The sequence below is a fragment of the Phocoena phocoena genome, chromosome 1, assembly GCF_963924675.1.
Source record: "Phocoena phocoena chromosome 1, mPhoPho1.1, whole genome shotgun sequence".
Lineage (NCBI taxonomy): Eukaryota > Metazoa > Chordata > Mammalia > Artiodactyla > Phocoenidae > Phocoena > Phocoena phocoena.
Genome location: NC_089219.1, coordinates 96,141,196 through 96,167,570, shown reverse-complemented (window position 1 = coordinate 96,167,570; position 26,375 = coordinate 96,141,196). Strand labels below are relative to the sequence as shown.

The following is a 26,375-nucleotide window of genomic DNA, read 5'->3' as shown; positions in this document are numbered from 1 at the left end:
TGGGAAGTCACTGGAGGGTTCTGAGCAGAGAAATGACATGACTTGATTCATATTTTAAAAAAGCACTCTGGCTGCCCTGTGGAAGTCAGTGTGAGGGATCAACAGCGGAACCAAAAGAAACAGTTGCAAGGCTAATGCTCTACTGGGAGATGTTGGCAGCTTGTACTAAGACTGTTGCAGTGTACATTGTAAGAGAGATTAGGGATATATTTTGAAGGTAGGGTTTCTGATAGGTTGGATGTAGGAGTGGGTGGGAGAAAGGGAACATGGATGGCCCTTAGGTTTTTGGCCTGAACACTGGTGTGAATCATGGTACCATTTCCTGAGACAGGGCATACTAAAGCAAGAACATGTTTGGGGAGAAAAAAACAATTGATCCATTTTGGATGTGTTAAGTTTTAGATGCCAATTAGATATTCAAGTGGAAATGTTAAACATATGAAACTCTAACTCAAGAGAGAAATTATGACTGGAAATATCAATTTGAAAATCATCAGCATATAGATGATATAAAAGCCAACCGACTGAATGAAATCATCTAGAGTTGTGCTGTCTGATATAGTCGCCACTAGCCACATGTGGCTTTTAAAACTTTAATTAAAATTAAATAATATTTAAAAATTCACTTCTTTTTGCACTGGCCACATTTCAAGTGCTCAACAGTCACATATGGCTAAAGGCTACTATACTGGACAGCACAGATACAGAACATTTCCATTTTCACAGAAAGTTCTATTAGAAGCACTGATCTAGAGTGTAGGATAAGAGGAAAAAGGATAAAATCAGGAGGAAGGATATGGATGGACAGAAGATAGAGAAGGAGAGAGGGAAGAGGGAAGGGAGAAGAGGTCCAGCAACAGAACCCCAGGTACGACAAATGTCAAGGATTGGAAAGATGAGGAAGAGAGGGGAGTTATGAAGACAGAGTGGCCAGTGAGGTGGAGGTAAGCCAGAAAGAGGGTGATCCTGGAGGCCAAACGAACAAAGCACTATGAGGAGGGAATGATCAGCTACAGGAAATATTGTTGAGAAATCAAATATACGGACATCTAAAACTGATCAACGTATTTGGTAAAATGGAGTTCTCTGGTAACCTTGAAAAGGTTTTAGTATCATCATGGGGCCAAAGCCAGAGTCCAGTGGTTTGAAGAGAGAATGGGAGGTGAGGAAGTAAAGACAAGGAACAGTGATGTTATTTTCAAGTTTTGTTGTAAAGGGGAACAAAGGAATAGGTCTATAGCTAGAGCGGTCCATGAGGACAAGTGATAATTTGTTAAAATATGAGAGCTATTACAACCTAACCAACTTGAAAATTAAACACAGGAAAACCTTTTAGCCCATTATTCAATTACAAAGTACACGGTTCAGTTTACTATACTGTTCATACTTCAATATCATTTTTCAATTAAATGTTCTTTCAAAGTCTTAGATGACTAGCCACTAATTTCTTTTTCTTCTTCCTTTTCTTTGTATGGGTTAAAGGAGGATATTGGGAAGATAAAAGCTAGATTTTTCACTGACTTTCAAGTTCAAAACATCTGTCTGTGTCAGTAATTTTTTTCAGACTTAGAATTTTTTAAGCCTTGGCTGGATCTTTAAAATGGATCTCACATAGTTACATATAGATGGTATCCAAAAATGTGGTTCTACTTTTTGTTCCTTTTTATTTTTTTAATCAACAGTAGGTTTTTTTTTTTTTCACTTAGAAACAGAGACATTATAGCATATTTTTTTCTTATAGCAATGTCAAAACCAAATCAGCACCTAAAGAAAACTTCTGGGTTTTCTGAATTAAAAAAATAAAAAATCCTAAGAGATTCCCCCTTAGAAATGAAACGGGAGGAATAAAAGCTAAACAAAAATCAAATACGTAAAGACATTTGAAACAAAGAGGTTAAACAATAAAATGTTTTAATTTTCACATCTTCACATTTATAAATTTTTGAGTGGGCCTAGAGATACAGAATTTAAATGTATTTTAAAAATATTTAAACAAAATAGTTATACCTTTACCATTTCTAAGTTCATGATGAAAGCTATAAAATACTGTATTCCATACTGATAAATTAATGGGACAGTGGTAAAGCAAAAAAGTATAATAGTTGAGCTTCCTATGTTATATATCTCTCTGGATATGGTAAACATGAGATAAGTAATTTAAATGTAAATCTTGAGGATAAAGAAATTGGGTTTTGAAGACCTAATACTTACCATGCAAACTGTTATCAACTTCAATATTTTCAGACATCATTGAATTGTTTGTGCTGTAGCTCAGCCCAAGAACCATTTGAAGATCTGAGAGATTGAGTTGTGCTGTTAGTTCACCACTTCTATCCCCAACCTACAACCACAAGCATTTATACTTTAGAGTAGTATTTAAAGTAAAGAATGGTGAAGATTAGTTGAAAAGGTTGTCAACCTAAAACTGGAAGAAACTAGAGAGATGAAAATAGTTATTTTAAAATTATAATACTATGAATGAAATGTGTTTTTTCATTAATAGTATTTTAAAGAAGAAAAGCGACTAAAATATGACAAGAGGACAGATAATTACATTCTACCAATTCCTTACTTCTCTAAATATTAGATTGCTCTTAATCTCTATGATCACCTTAAATAATAAAGTAGGTTACTCTGTGACACGTTAACTTGGCATCACATGAATACAATTTCCTTAGAATACTGTATTTCCAACCTATAGTAACAGTATTTATTAAGCTAGCACTAGACATTATACTAGGTACTTTTATATATACTTTATCTCTAATCTGTGTAACGATTTGCAAAGCAGCTATTATTATTATTCCCATTTTACAGATGAGAGAAATGATGCTCAGAAAAGTTTCCAAGCTCAAATAGCCAGCAAATGGCAGAACTGTAACAGGAACCAGTCCTTGATTCTAAGAGCCGTGTTCTTCCTTTCATACCACGCTACTTTTCCACGTAGAGATGGGGGGACAGCGGAGGCATATGTTAGTAATTCTCCCATTCCTCCATGCTCAGCCCTTCCTTCCTGTCTTCCTATATCAAGGCCAGTGCAAACATACCCCTGATCTGTATCTCAAAATGCTCTGTGCAGTTCTTATGCCAAGAGAACAATATATAATTAAATTTATTACTCAGCCATATAGGAGCATTCTAGAGAAATAATAGGGCTGCAGATCTGTGAATCGCAATAGCACAGATAACAATTTTTTAGTTTCATACCTCTCTTGAAATTTCCAAGTGCTTTTCAGCAAAATGCATCGCTTGATCATGATTTCCTAGAGCTGTGTATGCATTTCCTAAGCTCCAACATGCTCTTCCTTCACCAATTCTACAAAATAATTCAAAGCTAACATGCAGTTATCTGAAAGGAGGTCTGTGTGAAGAATAAAATCTATCTAGCAGTAATTAAAGGCATAAGCAATGCTTTGGATTTATTTGGTCTTTCTTATAAAGAACAAACTATCATAATACTAGAGACATACAGTTGGCCTGCTTCAGGTTCCACATCCATGGATTCAACCGTTATCTGAGAAACCCCCCGGATACAGCCGACTGTACTACACCATTTTACATAAGAGACCTGAGCTTCCATGGCTTTTGGTATCCAAAGGGATCCTAGAACCAAACCCCTGCAGATATCAAGGGACAACTGTATTAGAATAACCACATAATAATGAACTCAGAGTCATGTTTTAAAATGGAAAACATCCTTTTTAAACATGCAGTATATTATAAATAAAGTCTCAGGGATAGGTCTTGCAGTTCAACTACCCCATTTTCTTTCCATGGCATCCTTACGAGGATTCAGTCTGTAATCATTCAGTCTGTATTTGAACACCATGAGGAAGAGAGAACTCACCTCTTGAGGTAGCATACTTCATTCTGAATAACATTCTCAGAGTTCTTCATACTGAGATAAAAATCTATCCTACTAAAGCAAACATCACAGACTAAAGTCCTGCACAGATATTCTGTTTCTTCATACAGTTTTTTAAAAACAGAAGAATTAAACATCAACATTTAAAACTCAGAAGATTTTATATGAAACTCAGGACTTGCAGCTTCTCTTGAAAAAAGAGGCGGCTCTGGATCCTCATTCCTGCCAGGCAACACTTAGCTGGAATTGAATAGCAGCTGTCCCCTTAACACTGTTGGGCCTATTAATGTCACTACAATTTTCACACTGATCTAGTCAGGAGGGCCTTTGCAGGCAACTGAGTTTGTGACCTATTTACTGATCTTGGTTCAAGGTTATATGGAACCATTCTAATCCTCTCTAGCCCTTCAAACAGTAACATACAGAGGATGTTACTGAAACAGAGGAAATACCTTAAAAAGGAATTAAAAAGAAAACAAAGGAAACAAAAAAAGAAATTTAAAGGAAATATTCTAAGGATTCAACAATGTATCTATATTTTATCATAACTATAGTAAAAAGGTATATAACTTACCTATCATTTAGCTCTTGAGCAATTGCTAAGTGCTTTAGATGATAGTCAATGGCCTTTTCATAGTCTTGAAGTAAAGTATATGTGTTTCCAAGACTGTAGCAAGACTGTGCTTCTACAGCTCTGTCTTTAAGCTGTCGAGCCAATAGTAGTGTCTTTCTGAAAAAAGAAATTAATTCTTACATAATGGCTATTATAACTATATTGGCTATAATAACCATAAAATAAAACTCACTTTTCCTCCTGCCTTTAAAGTAAATGTTTTAGATCCTAATATCCCATATTTTCTCTATTACTTCTAGATAAAATGAAGAGATGTCCTTGAAACACAAAAAGCAAATCCAGACTTTTAGAATAAATGTAGGAGTCCTATTAATTCCCCAGAGAAAAGGAGAACAGATGCATGAGATCAAGTGCCTCTGAAGATTAAAACAGTATTTTTAACATTAAAAAAAAAACTTTCGCTGTTGCAGTGCAATAACGTAAAGTAAGTTTGTCCACATACCCTCTCTTTTCAATCATACTGTTGCCTTTACATTTTGTCAAAATTGAAAATACTTAGTTAAAATTGTTATGTATAGGCCATTAGTCACTGATTCATGAAAAATATTAAATGCTACATTTAAATATTAACCAAATTCTACCTTGTGGAATCAATGAGAAGCTAGTGTAGCAATTAAGGAGCATGGACCCTAGAGCTAGGCTGACTGGGTTCAAATCCCAACTTTGTCAGTTAGTAGCTCTGTGACTGGGGCAGGTCACTCACCCTCTCTATCCACTAATTTCCTTTTACATAAAATGGGGAAAACACCTCACAGGGGTTTGTGAGGATTAAATGAATTAGTATATATAACGTGCTTAGAAGAGCATCTTGCTCACAATAGATGCTAATAAATGTTAATATGTTTTGTTATTATTATCATCAGTGCTTAAATCTACAGATGCTTTTTGGATCCAGTAATTTAAATGACTCTTTCCTATAATTTCTGCCAAACAGTATAAATACTTCATATCATTTATAACTATATGATAATGTGATAGCTTTTTTTAAGCAAACAAACCTGAAATTATATGTTTAATGATGATACCTTTAAAGCTGTTACCTTGGGAGGCTACCCACTTGTTCTAACGTTGCCTGCCCTCTCAAACACTTTTGGAAGACTTTTGGAATTGCTTCCGGCCCTGTGGCACAACCCTTTCTGGCACGCTGTTATTCTTTGAGAGTACAGCTAATTTGTAAATGGTTGGAAGTCTTTCTGGAACCAAACTCAATTACTAAAGTAGGTTTACCAAACTACTGCTTTCTGTCCTTTCTATTATGGATCTATAATGTTAAGAGAGTTTTCTTGTATGGCCCTGAAAACAATTCCAAAGACGAGTTCCAAAAATATTTTTAATCAATATTTTTGGAATATGTGTAAAGTTCTGAGTTCTACCTGTTTGTGGGTGTGTGGGGCAGGGGTAAATTTCATTACTTTATACTCATGCTTCTTTAGTCAGACAGCCACCATCCACTTTATTACAGAACTTTTCAGTATTTAATACAAGTACATCATTTATTAAGACTTTTCTATGTGTTTTGGATTTAAAATATAAGAAACTTTTGTATTTAAAATCAAAACATATGCTCCTTGTATAGTGATGTACTTTATTTGGAAGGATATTTCACATCTAACTAGTCATAACTAGTCAACCAACAAATATCAACCATTAGTTGAAGTTTAAAGGAGGATGGGATGACATTCTAGTTTTTTAGATGGACCTAAAGCAATTTTACCTTTTTTTTTAGATGATGAACTTTCCAGAACTCTCTCATGGATTTTTCAACAATAAAATATAAATCAATCAAGACTGTGTCTTTGGTTCAGTCAAACTGGCTTCTGCCTAAGGTCTGTATGGGCCTTCAGTTCCCACTAATTAGAGAAAACTCCGAACAATCTAGAAAGCAGCACAGGGCAGGCAATATGAAGCAGTTTAAACTTTGCTATCATGTATGCTTCAAGTCTACAGATAGATTAAAGAGACCCTGCCACAGAAGAAGCTGGGAGTACTAACTCCTCGAGTAAGTGAACAGGGGGCCTCAGCTTACAGCAAGGATCAAAGCTGGGCAGAGAGGGTGGGAGGATGACTGCTCGATAAGATGGTAGGATGATGGTGGGAAATTCAGTCATCACTGGAGGAGACTAGGGCATCTATTTGTTACCAAGCTTTCTTGTGGCCTCTCTGGAAAGCCGTAACTGGTGGTGGTGGTGTGCGAGCATATAACTATACACACCATACGTGCTAAACAGGTTTAAAGGATTTTAAATGTTTAGAATCTCATTTAAAATAATGTTTTAAAGATAAAAGCTAATAAAAATATAAAGGGGCCATACTGCTGCTATCAAATCTTAGGTACAATGATATGTATTGAGCACCGTGTGCCAGGTACTGTGCTAAATAAGTGCTTAATATATTCTTTCATTCAATCCTCATAACAATTCCAAAAGCCAAGTACTGATATCTTCCATTACAGATGAGAAGACTGAGACTTAGAAAGCCCAAGGTTCTGCTGCTTGTATGCAGCAAAAAAGTTTTAAACCCAAAGCCTATGATTCTTTGGATTGCATAACTACCCATTTTACATTTATCTACAGAAATATTAGACTAACCTATAGTATTCAGAGGCAGTTTCAAATTCACCAAGAAATATATACGCATTTCCAAGGTTGCTATATGCTCTTCTTTCAGCTGCTTTATCTCCAAATTCTTTTGCAATAAGGAGACGCTGAAACAGAAAATTTTAATTAGATGTAACTATATAATAAAACTAAAGAAAAATCTAATCACTGTTCAAAACACTGATGGAGAAAACGACCTGGCTCCAAAGCCTTGCATCATACCTGCTCATGAGCTATAACTGCATCCCTGAAGTTGCCAAGGAGGTAATGCGTGTTTCCAAGATTGCCAAAGGCACGTCCTTGGGCTGCTCGGTCGCCCAAAGCAGTCACTAGTGATAGGTTTTCCCTAAGTGATAATAAAAAGTTGTGAAAAAATGAATTTGAGAAAAACATTTATTGACTTTATTTACAAATCTAAACTCTTTATCAGGAAAAGAATATTTAAATAAGCTTACAACCATAATGTGCCACATTTAAAAGATATAGCTATGCTGGAGGGTGATTACAGGAAATAACTGGGAACATTTTACTCAACCATTCAGGTAGGTTTCTGCCCAGAGTCCAGGACAGAGTTAAACTTAGAACCCCTATAGCTAAAAAGTTCTATGAAATTCTATTGATAAAAGACTAAGTTTACTCCAAATAACTTAGACTAACTATTGATGCTTCTTGTTTGTGCCATTAAGTGGCACTGGTCTGCAGTTTAAATGAAAGTTTTCCTGGGGAAGGAGGGAATTACTTCTAATACAACACTATAACATTTTGGCAATGATTTGATGGTTTATTTTAACTTACTAGTCTATGATTTTAAAACCTTTGCCAAACTTAAAAACTTACTACTGGCTTGGGCGGGCCACATGACTGCTGATGCTACTCACTCATAATAATCCACGGCTGCCTGCAGAGCGTTTCTTACTTCTTCTGGAAATTCTCCTACGTCCTGAGGACCAGGGCAGCCAAAACTTTTCCCTTTGGTGTGATACACATTTCCGAGATTGTAAAGTGCTCTTGCTTCTCCCACCTAGATGAAGATAACAGCAGTTTACAATTTGAAATCAGAGGCCAGGTATTATAATGCTATCACATATATTTATTCATGATATCCTTGATATTACAGTCAAGAGAAAGAAATGTTTACATTAGCCATCCATACAGAACCAAACACATGACTACCTATGAAAGAAGGACCTCTCGTTATTTCTTTTTTCTCATCTATTAAAAATTTTTCATTATGTTTCTCTTTTTTTTCCATTTTTCTACAAATACTTTTTTTTTTGGTATTAACTTTTAGATAAACTACAGTATAATTAAATAGGATTAAAACACAAAGCAATTTCAATGAAAACATTTGGCCTACCATCTAATGTTTCCTTATTACCTTGTCGTTAAGCTCTCTGGAAATATCTAGGTGTCGCTGACAACAAACTACAGCTTCATCAAAATTCCCAAGAACCTTTAAGGTGTTTCCCAGATTACCACTAGCTTTAGCTTCCCCCAATTGGTCTCCAATAGTCCTGGGGTGAAAAAAAAAGAAAAAAAGTAAATGGTGTGTTAAAATATAAAGCAGCCAGAATACAGTTTTCCCTAGAGAACAGTTGACATGCTTAAGGTAAGAAAGACCCACTAGCCTTGAAACCGTCTTTAAATAAAAATCTTAAACTTACATTTCTGTATTTAAATTTAATTAGTTTTCATTCATTTAATTAAACTCTAGCATCATTTCACTACTATTCATTTACTTAATTAAACTGTGTTCAGCCTAAAGATTAGTTTCAAAATTCAATGCTAATAAATTAGAACTCACTAAATGTACTGAATTGTTAGTTTTTTTAATTGGATGAAAATGTGTTTTCAAGTGACAGTTAATCTAGGGAGAATTCAGCTTAAATTAATTACCTTGCAAGAGTTAAATCATGGTGATGGTATTCTAATGCTTTGGCATAATCATGCAAATAGAAATAAGCATTGCCCAGCTGGCTGTAAATAGCGCTAAGTGTTTTTAGGTCTTCAGTTCCAACTTGAACTGCAGCTTCAAAGAAGGACACACCAGCACGGCAGTCTCCTGATTTACACAGACGCTCCCCTTCCAACGCCAGTTCTAGGCAAGAAGCTTCCATTCTATAAAATTATATAGGACAGACATTTACACGATTACATACACGATTATACATTTACACGATTATATAACTTCCAGTAATATAATCTAAATGTGGACTGTGGCTACTCTTGCTTACAACAGCAGCCTCTATCATTGAAGTATATATACATTATTGATAAAAGAGGAAACTATTATTTATAGCAAAAGCTTATTTGCCTATTCAAACGTCTCTCAGCTACAGAGGTCTTTTTTATATGATAGCTAAAGACCTCTATATGGAGCTGATGAAATAAAATTCGTGTTTTATGGCAAGATGAGAAAAATTTAAACATAACATTTTTCTTTGACCATTTGGCCTCCTTCCTCCCCTTTACTGTGTATTGCACATCTGCATTAACCAGACATCTTTAGGAGACAACATTCCTTCTTAATCTCATCAAGGGGCACAACTCCTTAGGAGATAACCTTCCTTCTTAATCTTTAAGGGGCCACGAGGACCGCATGACCCACTACTTGCTTTATTGACCCATTACTTGCTTAGTACGTGTAAATCTGGATTGTGTAAAATGTCAATAATACGTCATCTAATGTACATCCCTCTGTCTCAAAAACGTACATAACTCAAACAGGTAGAACAATTCTCGGAGTTTTCTGAGAGGTGTTCCCGGGTTATAATCTTCAATTTGGCTTAAATAAAATTTTCCATTTCTTTCTTAGATCCACTGACTAATTTTTTCATCGACAGAGCTCATTTTACTTGCCTCACCCAGAGCAACCTACTTTACCAATGAGAGAACCTAGTAGTTTTTCCTAAACTGTTCTGAACTGCGGCAGACTTACAGACTTTCTGAGAGTCTGGGGAGAATAGGGGTGCCTGTGGGAGGTGAAGTCCTATAACTAATACTCTTCTCTATCCAGGTATGCAGGTGATCTACTCAACCTGTCCATCAACCCCTCCTACCACACATCCCTATCTCATACTCGTGTCCATGCACGTGCACGAGCACACACACCACCACCCCCTTCCCCGTCTTATCACCATAGGATCACCTATACCTTAGAAAAGCAGAGGAGCAAAATATCTTGATGCACAAGGTACACTTCTATGAAAGAACTAAGTGTTAAGAAACTTTATGTTAGGAAGCAATGATTTAAAGATCTGCAGAAATTCTAATTCTCAAAGTCTGTCACTGAATTTTAAAAGCCAGAGAAATTAAGTTACTATAAATATATCTAGGAGGAAAAGCACCATTACTTCTGATTCTAATCCTAACCTTTAGTAGGTGCCCTTCACCAAAGTTGCCATTGTGTTTCTTCAACATTTTTATGATTTCTGCCATGTCTATGTACTACATAATCATTCACTTAAATATGTTTCTAAAATTTGGCAAATTCCTTTAAATTGGCACATGCCGTGAAAAAAAAAAAATCTAGTTTCATCCAAAGCAGTTATCTACGAAACTGAGTTTGATGTGATACTTACATTCATTTTCTAATGCACCTCGAAACAAATATGGAAGTATTAAAATAAAAAAGCGAGTAAAATTACCTTATGTACCACCAGTGGTATAACACCATCCTTTGGAAGACTCTGATTTAGCTCATCAAGCATTTTAATTTTTGGAGCAGCACTAAATTATTCCTTACTACAATTAGCTTTGAGCAACTCTACCAGAGTGGTGGTTCTTGATCCTGGCCGCACAGCAGCAGAGCTCACATGGAGCATTTTTTAAAACTCCATGCTGGGTCCCACTCCCTTGGGCGTGAGGTCTGTCCCCAGTATTGTTTAAAAGCCCCCAAGTGGGCTTCCCTGGTGGCACAGTGGTTGGGGGTCCACCTGCCGATGCAGGAGACACGGGTTCGTGCCCCTGTCCGGGAAGATCCCACATGCCGCGGAGCGGCTGGGCCCGTGAGCCATGGCCGCTGAGCCTGCGCGTCCGGAGCCTGTGCTCCGCAACAGGAGAGGCTACGGCAGTGAGAGGCCCCCGTACCGCAAAAAAAAAAAAGCCCCCAAGTAATTCCAATGTACAAGGCAGGTTGAGTATCACTGCTTTAACAGGAAATATGAGTTAAACCACCACTCACCCTAAACTCATTCAAATATGATTACACTTTGTATTTTTAGTAGCAGGTCAATTAATATGTTTCTTCAGGTGCTGTCTTTTAGTCTATAAAACTTCAAGTTTCCTTAGAGTCATAAATTAAAATGGAATTGTAAAAGTGGAAAATGAACCAGGTGAAGCTAAATGAAAAGTCTGGACTAAGATTAATAGAGCCAATTAACAAAGGTTCAGAGCAGACTTCTGGCTCAGAATAAGCAGATGAAAGTAGTCATCTCTGACAGGTAATTTTTAAGTTTTACATCCAGGTATCTTTTTCTAATAATTCAGGTGATTTAGCCAAAGGCTACTGTTTGTTCACAGTTAGTGACTAGTGACTTCACCCTCACTTTATGGGTCAAAGTAAAATAATGCAAGTTAACCTCTTTTTAACATTTTGCTTCAACATTAGACTAGGGGGCGGGGGTGGGGGGAGAGCTAAAGCACGTGGAAATATAAATCAGTTTACTGGAAACCTTAAACTGCTGTATTTATTTTTCTTTATACGTCATTTCAAATTTTAAAAGCCTATTTTTGTCTTTCACAAGTGACAACTGCCATTTGGAACTGTATTTTTGAAGATGAAAGAGTTAAAAAAAAAGATTTTTTTTGTTTAAGGTTTTATGAGGTTACTGGTGTATTGCATGTGTGAAGAGAAATGGGTCAGCAAAAGATTAATATGTAAAAATGTGGTTTTCTTTTCACTAGATAAAGTACCTGAACTACTTGCCTCTATTTGTCTAAATACTAAAATCACTGAACTTCTAAGAATTATCATAGGGAAAAAAATTGGAAAAGATATTTTTACATATAAAATACATTGCTTTCTTTCTATTAACAGATTTTAATTTAAGCATGATACCAATTATGGAAAAAAATTATATATTGAGCAATTTCACTGCTAGGAATTTATCTTAAAGCTACACGTACACAAATTCAAAAGGATATATGTAAAAGGATGGTCACAGCAGCAAAAAACTACCAACAATTTAAATGCCCATCACTAGAGTATTGTTTAAAAAAAATTACATGCCACCATACAATGGAATACTAATGATGGCAGATGATTTCACCAAGGGAGAGGTAGAGAAATAGTCACACCAGAACCATCAGTTCAGGATGATTAGGTTGCTGGCCAGGAAATCAGAAATAAGGCTATTGATGAAACAAAATTATTTTTAAGGCAGGACAAAAAAAATTAACATAAAATTTTCTTTGCCATTTGAGCCATTACCCTCTCCCCTTTACTGTGCATTATGCACCTGCATTATACATTAACTAGATCCCCTTAGAAGACACAGGAATGCCTACTTGCCAAAAAAAAAAAAAAGGCAATTCCTCCTGGAGCCAGCAGGTAACTCATTAAAGACACAAGATTCCTTTCTCAATCCTGTAAGGGTCACAATAATCCACTACTCACCTTGCTGGACTATGTAAACTGTCAACATGTTACTTTGATGTAAAACCCTTTGTCTCAAAAACTTTTATGACTGTGCATTAACCTCTCAAAGACAGAACAGTCCTTAAAGCTTTCTGAAAGACTGTCTCCCAGGTTATAATCCTCAGTCAGGTTGGCGCAAATAAAATTTTCCCTTTCTTTCTAAGATTAACTATTGATTAATTTTTTGTCAGCACTATTCATATGTAAAAACTGGAAGTTAATAACAGTATATCCATATAAAACACAGAAGCATCTTCTTCAAATAAATATATTCACCACAAATATCTGACCTTCTGGACTTAAACTTATACAACATTACAATGGAACCATCAATCCAAATGCTGTTGCCTCTAACAAAAGTTAGCTATAAGGCTGCATGGTATCATAAGAGCTACAAATTTTTAAAAAGGTACTTTACATAATTCTCACTGGAAACAGTGATAGCCACCTGGAACCCTGCTGGCTACACAGCTGTCCTTAAAGTGCATGAGGTGAGACTGCCCTACAGGAGAACCTATCTTAGAAAAGTCATTTCAGTAACGAATGCCCAAAACAAAGCTCAAATCTCTCTAGCTTATTAGAGTTTATTTTGACATATATAATGGCTCTGGTATATTTTATTGGAAAATAAGTCAATATTCTGGCAAAATCTCCAACACCTCAAATATACCTAATTGCAAAACAGCCAACACAAGTTGGTTTATAAATTTTTTAAGAGATCATTAAATAGTAACAGAGAAAGTAATTTCATATCCTGTCTCTATGAGAGAATAGAATTACTGCATTTGTTTATCAGTTGGGTTAAAAACAAAGAACATACCCAGAGTAGAAGACAAACCAGGAAAATAGCTCTCCATTAAAATACATCCCACATACAAAGTTTCTTTTATTCTTCCTAATGGCCTATTTAATTATATAATCAAAAAAGTACATTTCTAATAACTATAAAGACAATATTACTATCCTTGACTGAAATGTTTTCATTTTTGTTAACAGACTGAACATTATAGCTTTAATTCCTCATCTTCTGCACAAACACATCATTTCAATTTATTTTAATTTTTATATTTTATTATTTTTTACTTTTCTTCTACAACTTGATTTTTTTTTACCTCCTTATTTTTGGTTTCTTGTGTTTATAGTATATCAATAAAAGCAAAAGAGGATTAAAATCTTGACGCTACAACATTTAAAAAAATTTAATAACCGATTTTGTCCAAATCTGACTCTCCCTTCTAAGGGCTTACATACTAATTAAGAATAAATGATGGGATTCACGACTTAAGACCAAAGCAAGAGTGCCCTGCACCTTCTCCATTGTGCTGTCTTCTGTGGCAGTCCACTCTCTCATTACAGCCCTTAGCTCCACCTTCTATGTGTTCTACTTGGGCGTGGATCTTTTCCATTACCAGTCCTAGCCCCCATAAACAATTTTCATCCATCCAATTTACCACATATATCTAATTATTCCAGTTTAGTTTATAAAAGGGAAAGTGCAAAACCATCTTGATTTAAATTTAAATTTTGATTGGTAACTTAGTTTTAAAGTGATTCTAACTATATATTATATCAAATTTAATTCTCAAAATGATGCTCTGAGATGGGTATTATTACAGAAGCAGAAACTGATGCTCAGTGACCTGCTTAAGATCATACAATGACAAATCTGAGAAGTGAAATCCTGTCTTTGTCTCCAAATCCAGTGTTCTTTCCACCACTCCACATTACCTCAAACTATTCTTCAGAAAGAATATTATTAATAACTATATTTATTTATCAAAATTAAAGAATTCAACACCAAAACTGTATTCCTTTACAACTTATGTGCAATAATCTAACTTTTACATTAAAGTACTGAAATGTTTGTTATTCACAGTAACAAGTATGAACAAGGACATTTCTCAAAGAAATATAAAACTAGAGGAACTAGTATGATGAACCTGATACATCCTTCTACATCAACAATTACCAATACATGATACATTATCAATATATATTTCATCTTTACTTCCACCCTCACTCTACAACTTCAGATTCTTTTGAAGTATATTCCAGAATGCATACAATTTCATTAGTAAATATTTTAGTATGTAACTCTAAAAGATAAGGAGCCATTTTCAAAAATTATAATCAGGACTTCCATGGTGGCGCAGTGGTTAGGAATCTGCTTGCCAATGCAGGGGACATGGGTTCAATCTCTGGTCTGGGAAGATCCCACATGCCACAGAAAAACTAAGCCCGTGTGCCACAACTACTGAGCCTGCGCTCTAGAGCCCGCAAGCCACAACTACTGAGCCCGTGTGCCACAATTACTGAAGCCCGTGCATCTAGAGCCTGTACTCTGCAACAAGAAGCCCGTGCACCGCAACGAAGAGTAGCCCCCGCTCACCGCAACTACAGAAAGCCTGCGTGCAGCAAGGAAGGCCCAACGTAGCCAAAAAATAAATAATAAATAAATTTTAAAAAATATATAATCACAGTACTATTATCATTCCTAAAAAAATTAATGATAGTTATTTAAAATCAATTGCACACTTCTTAAAAGTTTAGAAACAAATCCCATTTTACTATCAGTTTCCATTTCTCTCTGCCTCCACAAATAAGATGTAAACTATTTCATAAAGCATTCTGATATCTCTCAGGAGGTTTCTTAGTGTCTGAAGAATTATTCCACTTCAAAATTACAAACTTATTGTGCCACAGAAGCTCCTCCAGAGATAGATGAGGACCTCCTCAATGAAAGAACCAGATGAATAAAACTTTACATGCTAAGTGTTTTCCACAGTAAAAAAAATAACCTATATTGGGCCATAACTCCTAACACAAGGGATACAAACTATTACCTGCAGTTATACAATAATCCAGTCAGTGTATAGAATGCTGATCTTACAGCACTGATGAAACCAGAGATTTGTTTGGTATAGTCTTACTACAAGCAGTTGAGTCTTAAATTTCTTTTGGTGAAGTCCTATATCAATGTATAACCATGTTTGACCTATGCTATATCATGAAAAAAGGATGAATCTAAGACCGTCTTATAGGCAGAGGTACAATCCGCTCCTGCTTACCTATTATTGTTACAATATTAAGAAGTAAACCACTCTTAAAAACGTTTAGCAAGACAGATAAAGATAAACATCTTACCAGGTTCATCTGATGGTTATGTCCAGTGAAGTTCAATGGACAATTCCATCAAATGTGGACTACAAGCCAGACCACAGGCTAGGCATCATGGCTGCCCTAAGGGAGCTAAATGGTCAAAGAAGGGGTGGCGGGGACTTCCCTGGTGGTCCAATGATTAAAACTCTGCACTTCCACTGCAGGGGGCGCGGGTTCTATCCATGGTCAGGGGAACTGAGATCTCACATGGTGCACGGTGCAGCCAAAACATAAAAATTAAAAAAAAAAAAAAAAGGGGCTTCCCTGGTGGCGCAGTGGTTGGGAGTCCACCTGCCGATGCAGGGGACACGGGTTCGTGCCCCGGTCCGGGAGGATCCCACATGCCGCGGAGCGGCTGGGCCCGTGAGCCATGGCCGCTGAGCCTGCACGTCTGGAGCCTGTGCTCCGCAAACGGGAGAGGCCACAACAGTGAGAGGCCCGCGTACCGCAAAAAAAAAAAAAAAAAAAAAAAAAAAAAAGAAAAGAAGGGAGTGGCAAGGAAGAGGAGACAAACATATAAACAGATACACTGAATTTTAATACAGTTGGTGCCAAGAAAGAGATATGCACACGATATGTGAGGGCATACAGCCAAACTACGGAGTTTAGAAATGGTTTCTAAGAGGAGAATATTTCTGAACTGAACCTTAGATATTGAGTAGAATTAGCTAAACCAAGAAAGTGGGAAGGGCATTCAAGTCATAGGGTGTAGCATGAGCAAAAGCACTGAGTCATGCACAGGGAACCAGAGCTCAAAGTGCAAGGTGAGGACTGGAAGGAGTAAGGATGAAGGAATAGGTAGAGGCCAGGCAATGGAAGCTCCTGTGTACTATATTAAGTGTGGCTCTGCCCTACACGTGACTAGGAGCCACCAAAGGGATTAAAGCACAGGTTGCATGGTTAACTCTGTGTTTATAGACAGAGCCCTCTAGAGGCAAATTTAAAAGACAGATTCCAAGAGGAGAGAATGGAGAAGGCAGGGAGTCTGGAGGGAAGACGATTTAGTTCACTGCTACACTGAACTGTAGCAGTGGTGGGGAGGATCCAGATGGATGGATAAATCTGAGCAACATTTAGGAGGTAAAACTGGCAAGACTTCACAGTGGATACAGAGGTTCCTGGAACTATGCCCCACAGGGTAGAGCGAGAGCATTTCTATTAAAAGCTGATTTTAATTATGGTGAATGTCTTCCATTTTCTTTTATTTGAAAATTTTAAATTTTTAATAGAAATACTCTCAGCTTACCTATATAAACTTCCTTGGCACCATGCCCTAACATGGACCATCTGCCCCAAAGCAAAGGACAGTAAATCTCCTCACTATTTCCTACGCATGTGTTAAGACATCCAAAATTTGGTATCAAACATCTTCACTCATTAGGGATTTGAATACTATTCAAAGCCATAAGTTCTGATGTTTTTAAATATTATTCAATATTTAACTTATAATAGCTTTGATAAGGAATCTATTAATATCTAATCACTTTACTAATAACTGTCTTCCATTCTAATATTTGTTTGTCTTTATTTTAGTTTAGTACAATGACCAGAACTTCCAAAATAAATGTTAAATAATGATGATGCAGATATTCTTGCTTTCTTCCTAAATGTATCAGAAATGTCATTAATATTTTACCACTAAATTTTTTTTTTCCGGCCGCATTGGGCCTTCATTGTTGCTCACGGGCTTTCTCTAGTTGCGGCAAGCAGGGGCTACACTTCGTTGCAGTGCACGGGCTTCTCACTGCAATGGCTTCTCTTGTTGTGGAGCATGGGCTCTAGGCGTGCAGGCTTCAGTGGTTGTGGCACACAGGCTCAGTAGTTGTGGCGCACAGGCTCAGCAGTTGTGGCGCACAGGCTTAGCTGCTCTGCGGCATGTGGGATCTTCCCAGACCAGGGCTTGAATCCATGTCCCCTGCATTGGCAGGTGGATTCTTAACACTGCGCGACCAGGGAAGCCCCCAGTTTTACCACTAAATATTAAACTATTAGTGTATCATGTTTAGAAAGTACCCACCCATTCCAACATTAATACCCATTTTTTAAAAGCTCATTCATAAAAGATCACTAAAAATTTTAACAGAAAAATTAGGTCATTCAGCCAACCACACTACAAAATCCATCCTCTGCCCTCAGAGATTCAGAAATATATTTCATTTTTATATTTGCATTATATAAAGAGTAACAAAGTTTAAAGTAACTATTCATAAACTCTTCCACAGAACATTAATAAACAAACTATAGTAAATAATTGGTCTCTACTACCATTTTCCTATAGAAAGGATATAAAAACTTACAACAACCACAACAAAAAGAAAACACTGCTTAAAGGAGATTCTAACTATGGCTAGTATATTTTTAGTACTTTCAAATTTAAATTTGAAATGATCAGAGTTAAATACACGTTTAAATAAGTATTAAAAATTACCCGCTAAGAAAGCAGTAGTCTTACCTGTAACGAACATGAAAAGAATGGTCTTCCCTCATGCTTATCAGATTTTCCTCCATCGAGTCATATTATAAGCTGGGTATAATAAGAAATTATTTTATCTTGTGCCAGTCCAGTTCTACAATGTAAAGTTGTTGCAGAACATTGTCCGGTTAGTATATTAATGAGTTGATGTTAATACATCCTAAGCTCCTGCTTCTTCTTTATTAATAATGAAAGGAGGTCAATGTCAGACAGCTTAAAGGTTCAAAATGTGTCCCAAATCCTTGCGTCTCTGGCCCTTTCAGCAGCACTTCAGCAACATTTCTGCAAAAGGAATACAAGACGTTTTGGTTGAAGTCCTATTTTCAAAGAATAACCTAAAGTACTTCCAAGCTGTATATAATCACACAGGTAACTTCACAGACTGTTATCATGTCAATTACGGGAGAAAAACAGCAGAGGGCTTAATTGTCAGAGGGCTTCTAAATAAGGATGTGAGTATATGATATTTATTTGAGACCTGTACTTTAATTTTTTAAATTGGTTTGAAATAAATAATTTTATGTAATATTTTCTATTACAAACATAGAATATGTATGACATTAGTATCTTAAAATTATGATACTTCAAGATTTTAAAAACTGCTATTAACAAGTAAAATGAAATTTCAATAATTCATTTGAACAAGTCAATCCTAAACTCTGTAAACATATTGCTTCAAAGAAGATGTTTGTGCTGATAATAATATTACACTGATATTCATATGTTCTCAATGCACATCCTATTTAAAATCTTTGAGGATTTTTAAATGTTTTCACTGAGTAAGTACAAAAGAAATTTAGGAAATATGTGTATGGTAGAATGACACAATAGCACCCACTTTAAGATAAAGAACATTAGCACTGCCTTTGAAGTCTCCCGGGTGCCGCAACCTGACCCATCTAAGGTGATCTCTAAACTGAACTGTGTTCATTATTTCTTTGCTTCTCTACTTTGCCACAACTGTCTGTATAGGTTTAAATTATATATTGTTTAGTTTTGTATGGTTTTGTTCAACATTATGTTTCTGAGATTCACCTCGCTTGTTGTTGTACATAGCTACAATCTGCATGTCTTATTGCTGTATCACATTCCATTGTATACCAAATGTATTTTTCATTCTGCTTTTGATGGGCATTTGGCTTGTAGTTTTTCAGATTTTGTTTTGCTACTATTAAAAGTTTTGCTATGAACATTGAAACTAGTAACTCAAATTACTGGTTAAACAGGTCAGCAGTTAAACTAAGGAGATGTACTAGAAGAATACCTGCAGAGTTTACCCAGACATACATAAATAGATAGAGATGAAAAATACTAAAAATACTAAAGAGCAGTTCAGAGAAAAGGAAGACAAAAATGAAAGGCTCTAACAGAGGTCTAACTAGAGTACCAAAAAGAAAAATAGAAAAAGGAGCAAAGGCAAAATCTTCAGTGATAAACACTGAGAGTTTTTCAGAATCAAAGACAGACATTAATTAGCAGATTGAAGAAGCACACTAAGTCCTAAGCAGGACAAATAAAAATGAATCAATATCCAGATATACCACAGAGAAACAACAGACCATCATATATAAACTATAACCTCTACAGAAGTGGTTGTGGGACCCCCGTGCTGCCCTCCCGGACCCCAGGAGTGGTCACAGGTCCCCACGACTGCCTGCCCGAACTCCAAGAGTGGTTGCAAGCGGCCTCCGCTGCCATCGCGTGCTCCAGGGGCGTGCCTAAGCCGCCACCGCCACCACCAAGGACCCCAGGACAGGGCATCTGCCACCGCATGGGCACACCCTCTATCAACGGGATGACAACCGGCACATGCTGAGGAAAGAGGCGACAGACATCCATACTAAAACAGCCCGCGCACCAAATATATTAAACCCACACAAGCAACACAGAGACACCCCCACATATAAACAGCCCTCCGAGACTGCAGTAGGTACCTCTTTCTCCTAAACTCACAGAGTAAGAGAAATATAAGCAAAATGAAGAAGCAGAGGAACCACTCCCAGTTAAAAGGCCAAGAGCATTCCCCTGAAAGAAAATGAAGCCGACCTCTTCAGTCTAATAGACACCAATTTCAAAATGGAGCTAATGAAAATACTGAAGGAATTAAGAAAGGCTATCAACAGAAATGCAGAGTATTGTAAAACGGAACTAGAAACTATAAAGAAGAACCAAGAAGAATTAGAAAACTCATTTGCAGAGATGAAAACTAAGCTAAAAGCAATGAAGAGCAGATTGAATAATGCAGAAGAATGAATAAGTGACCTGGAAGATAAAATAATGGAAATCACCCAATCAGGACAGCAGACAAAAAGTCAAATGAAAAAAGAAAGCAATATGAGAGACCTATGGGATAATATAAAGCATGCCAACCTACACATTAATAGGGATGCCAGAAGAGGAAGAAAGAGAAAAGAAGATTGAAAATGTATTTGAAGAAACTACGGTTGAAAACTTTCCAAACCTAGGGCTTCCCTGGTGGCGCAGTGGTTGACAGTCTGCCTGCTAATGCAGGGGACACGGGTTCGAGCCCTGGTCTGGGAGGATCCCACATGCTGCGGGGCAACTGGGCCCGTGAGCCACAACTACTGAGCCTGAGCATCTGGAGCCTGTGCTCCGCAACAAGAGAGGCCGCAATAGTGAGAGGCCCCCACTTGCCACAACTAGGGAAAGCCCTCGCACAGAAACGAAGACCCAACACAGCAAAAATAAATAAATAAATTACTAAAACTCCTACCCCCAACATTTAAAAAAAAAAAAAACTTTCCAAACCTAAAGAAGGAAACAGATATCCAGTTACAGGGAACACAGAGGGTCCCAAGCAAGATAAACCCAAACAGACCTACACCAAGACATATTATAATAAAAATTGCAAAAGTTAAGAATAAAGAGAGGATTCTAAAGGCAGCAGAGATAAACAAACAGTTAATTACAAAGGAACCCCCATAAGGCTATCAGCTAATTTCTCCACAGAAGCACTGCAGGCCAGAAGGGAGTGGCAAGATATATTTAAAGTCCTAAAAGGGAAAAATCTGCAACCTAGGATACTCTACCCAGCAAGATTATCATTTAGAATAGAAGGAGAGATAAAGAACTTCTCAGACAAGCAAAAATAAAAGAATAAAGCAATACTAAACCTAAACTAAAGGCAATATTAAAAGGTCTTCTCTAAATAGAAAAGAAGTAAGAATCTATTGGAAAGAGAAAATCACAATTGGAAAATAAATCACTTAAATAAGCCAGTACACAGATTAAAAAAAAATCAAAAAATTTTCTGTGAGAGTGATGATAAGCACAATGAGCAGCAAAAGGATGAACATGAAGATGTGAAAGAGGACATCAAAATCATAAAATGTGGGGGAGGAGAGTAAGAAAATGTAGATTTTTTTCCCCCTAGAATGTGTTTGAGCCTATATGACTACCAGTCTAAGGCAAGTAGATATAGGAAGGGGTTAACATACTTGAAAGACAGGGTAACCATAAATCAAAAACATACAACAGCTTCACAAAAACCAAAAAGAAGTGAACATAAGTATAATACAAAAGAAAATCACCAAAACACAAAAGGAAAAAGAAAAAGAAAGGGACAAAGAAGAAATATAAAATCAACAGGAAAACAAGGTTTAAAATGGCAATAAATACATATCTATCAATAATTACCTTAAATGTCAATGGACTAAATGCTCCAATCAAAAGACACAGAGTGGCAGACTGGATTAAAAAAACAAGAGTGTACAATGTGCTGCCTACAAGAGACCCACTTTAGGGCAAAGGACACTTATAGATTGAAAGTGAGGGAATGGAAAAGATATTTCATGCAAATGGAAATGACAAGAAAGTGGGGGTCACAATACTTATATCAGATAAAATAGACTTTAAAACAAAGGCCATAAAGAAAGATAAAGAAGGACTCTATATAATGATAAAAGATCAATACAAGAAGAGGATTTTAAACTTGTCAACATATATGCACCTAATATAAGAGCACCCAAATACATAAAGCAAATACTAACAGACATAAAGGGAGAAATCGATAGGAATACAATAATAGTAGGAGACTTTAACACCCCACTCACATCAATAGACAGATCTTCCAGACAGAGAATCAATAAGGCAACAGAGATACTCAATGATACAACAGCACAGTTAGACTTAATTGATAATTTCAGGATATTACATCCAAAAAAACTTGAATACATATTCTTTTCAAGTGCACATGGAACATACTCTAGGAGTGACCACATAGTGGGCACAAAAAAAAACCCTCAACAAATTTAAAGAGTATAGAAATTATCTCAAACATCTTTTCTGACCACAATGGCATGAAATTAGAAATCAACCACAGAAAAGGAAAAGAGAAAAAAAAGATTACATGGAGACTAAACACATGCTACTAAAAAACCAATGGGTCAACAATGGAATCAAAGAGGAAAGTAAACTATAATCTTTAAGGTAACAGTAAAAAGAGACAAATAAGGTAAAATTAAGATACATGTGCTTATATAAATAAAATTTATTTATTTATTCATTCATTCACTCATTCATTCATTCATTCTTGGAATCCAGCATTATAAACAACCCCATAGGTCAGTTAGTCCAACATATTACTACAACTACAACACTCCCAGAAAGGTTACAAGGCAGCTAATCCTAATTTTGAATAGTCCTTTTAGACAGTTGTTCCACACTTTGAGCAATCTTTCCATTTCTACCCATTTCTCCCTTCTGCTGCCATCCAATAGAGCCTAATTCCTCTTCCACATCCTTTTAAGTATTTCAGCTATAATATAAATTAGACTCTAGATAATACACTCCTGCTGCTTTGTTAATTAAGTATAGTTAGAGAGAGGTTAGTATGGAACAGAGCAGGAGGAGGAAGGTGGAAAGGATTAGCCTTGGGAACACTGACAAGCTTCCTAGAGGAAATGAGGTTTTCATATTAATACCAGTTTAGCACATAAGAAATACAAAATATTATTCCTCTTATCCTCTCTCTTGGCCAACAAAGGAAACAGTGTCTTAAGAAAAGATGAAAAGGTAGGTAGCAGTTATTAATCCAACAAATCTTCTCTTTTCCTTTTGTTCAGAATTCCACTGTACCTTTTTACCTTAATAAAAAACATTAAGGGAGTTAGTGTAGATAGTCATAGCAATAGCTCCAAAATGCATCTAAATTACACAACAGCTACACTGTCAATTAAACTGTCTTCCACTACCACTTTGAGGTTTACGTTGTTATTTATACTACGGGGGAAGGTGAGGTATTAGAATTAACTTAACTTAGAATTAAGTTAAATTATAATTTAATTGAAATATTTTTCCAGCCATGAGATCATAATGAAATCCCCAAATTCACCAATCATTAAAAAAATGTTAACTTCATACTTATTAAAATGTAAGCATTTAATTAACAAGTGTACATAAATGGAGCTGCAAAATACCTTACTTAAGACTGCATACAGAACCACTAAAAACTTTTTTTTAAATACGCAAGAAAACAGAGAATACAATTCACCATTTTACGAAAGACAATTTATAATACGGCTTTACTATCTTCAAAGGAAGAGTATCACCCCCCTGCAAAAGTCACTCTTAAATTTCAATCTACATAACAATTAGGTAGCATTTCTTTTTTTTTTTAATAAATGTATTTATTTTTCGCTGTGTTGGGTCTTCGTCACTGGGTCTTCGTTGCTGCGTGCAGGCTTTCTCTAGGTGCAGAGAGTGGGGGCTACTCTTCGTTGTGGTGGGCGGGCTTCTCATTTCAGGGACTTCTCTTGCTGCAGAGCACAGGCTCTAGGCACGTGGGCTTCAGTAGTTGTGGCACTCGGGCTCAGTAGTTGGGCACTTGGGCTCAGTAGTTGTGGCTCACGGGCTCTAGAGCACAGGCTCAGTAGCTGTGGCGCATGGGCTTAGTTGCTCCGCCCATGTGGGATCTTCCCGGACCAGAGACAGAACCTGTGTCCCCTGCATTGGCAGGTGGATTCTTAACCACCGTGTCACCAGGGAAGTCCCTAAGTAGCATTTCTTACTTTACAATTACTCACTGAACAAACAAGCAATTCTTTTTTTTTTTTTAACTTTAATTTTATTTTTGGCTGTGTTGGGTCTTCGTTGCTGCGCATAGGCTTTTCTCTAGTTGTGGCAAGCGGGGACTACTATACATTGCGGTGCATGGGCTTCTCACTGTGGTGGCTTCTCTTGTTGCAGAGCACGGGCTCTAGGCATGCAGCCTTCAGCAGTTGCAGCATGTGGGCTCAGCAGTTATGGCTTGTGGGCTCTAGAGGGCAGACTCAGTGGTGCATGGGCTTAGTTGCTCTGTGGCATGTGGGATCTTCCCGGACCAGGAATCGAACCTGTGTCCCCTGCATTGGCAGGTGGATTCTTAACCACTGTGCCACCAGGGAAGTCCCAAACAAGCAATTCTTGATTCAATGATTCATGTTGCAAAAACTCTCTAATTTACTAACATGTTCATTAATGCTCCACATGGAGTTAACAAACCCACTTCATATTTAACATGTAGTTTACATATTATTAGATAACACTAATAAAATTTACAACAAATATTAAATTATTTTTAATATTTAAAAATAATTAACATAATAAAATTTAATGACAGGACCAGGAAATGGAATGGAAATTATAGGTTTGAAAGAATATTAAGAAGCTATCAAGTTTAACTTGCAACCTCCATTAAGACTTACAACTAATAATTTGCAAGAAACACATATGCCCTTAATAGCATCTCCCAGGTTTTAACAAACAATGCTCCAAAAACCTCACTGCTAACAAAATTGTTAGCTCACAGCATCTTTTGGTCTGACCATAGATAAAGAGAAAGCAATAATTATCTTCCATATCGCAGAAACTGACAGAAGCATATAGAAAGATCAACTAGTAGAGAACTCTGATCACCTCATGTCTAATTACCTGATTAGGAGGTCAAAACAGGCAGACTCCCATTACACACCTAGGTGGACTTCTAGATACTGTCCAAGGTATGCAATCAGAGGAAACAATAAATCCCAGCCCTGCTTTACTCGATTAGCAGTAAAGTATCTTCAAACTAGGTGACTGTGAAAAATAAGGGATAGACAGTTACAATTACAATTGACCCTTGAATGGGTTTGAACTCCAAAAGTCCACTTAAATGGGGAATTTTTTCAATAGATACAGTACTACACAATCCACATGGTTGAAACTGCAGATGTGGAACCACGGATATGGGGGGCCAACTGTAAAATTATTCGTGGATTTCCCACTGCCCAGGGGGTCAGCGCCCCTAACCTCCACATTGTTCAAGAGTCAGCTGTATCATCTTTTGTCCTTCTTTCAATTAATCTAAACTATCTACTCCTGACTGCAACTTAAATGCCAAAAACTTTTGGTCTGATTCTTTCATTTAAGTGTCTCTATAAAGTGGTACACCCATCAGATAATAAATATCTTACTTTTCTTGCCTCCAGGATTGATAATCTAAATTCTTTAAACTCCTCTTATCCTAATAATTCCCTCTCAGGTACAATACTCAAATTCTCCAAATCCCTTCAGCTGTAATGTTTCAAATCAGATACAGGAGCTCTTTATAAATTGGAACTGGGATAAATACTGAGGAAGAATGAAGAACACATTTAAAATAAAGTTCTTTCACATTAGAATTCAGGGTAAAGGTTAGAGTAACAAATACACATCATAGTACTAATGGGGGTAGCAAAGTGGGAGGCCAAAACATCCACTTATAAAATAAACTCAGGTAACTACCCTAGGTAAACTGGTTATTTCCTGTCAAATTATGTATCAGTAAGCAGACACTAATTTATTTGTAGATGGTCTAAATATGGCTTGTCACCTAATCTAAACATGTATTTCTAATTACATTTTATCTGGAACCTACAGTGCAAACAAGGTGGCAGGTATAAGGAACGATACATGTAAAATCAGGAGTAGGAAGGTAAAAGCAGGAAGTTTACATAGAAGAATATGAAGAGTGTAAGAAAAAGCAAAGGGTG

At 36.6% G+C, this 26,375-nt stretch overlaps 1 protein-coding gene across 1 annotated transcript in view; it reads right to left on the bottom strand.

Annotated features, from left to right (window-relative positions):
- GPSM2 (G protein signaling modulator 2) overlaps positions 1 to 18,401 on the bottom strand; it is a 48,269-nt gene extending 29,868 nt beyond the window's left edge. Inside the window, exons 1-9 of the mRNA XM_065878699.1 lie at positions 18,346 to 18,401; positions 8,993 to 9,214; positions 8,475 to 8,610; positions 7,975 to 8,117; positions 7,319 to 7,442; positions 7,088 to 7,203; positions 4,440 to 4,595; positions 3,208 to 3,316; positions 2,212 to 2,341 (exon numbers count right to left, since the gene is read on the bottom strand). Coding sequence (XP_065734771.1) covers positions 2,212 to 2,341; positions 3,208 to 3,316; positions 4,440 to 4,595; positions 7,088 to 7,203; positions 7,319 to 7,442; positions 7,975 to 8,117; positions 8,475 to 8,610; positions 8,993 to 9,214; positions 18,346 to 18,401 — 1,192 coding nt within the window. The remainder of the gene's footprint in view (positions 1 to 2,211; positions 2,342 to 3,207; positions 3,317 to 4,439; positions 4,596 to 7,087; positions 7,204 to 7,318; positions 7,443 to 7,974; positions 8,118 to 8,474; positions 8,611 to 8,992; positions 9,215 to 18,345) is intronic.
- Positions 18,402 to 26,375: the final 7,974 nt, after the last annotated feature.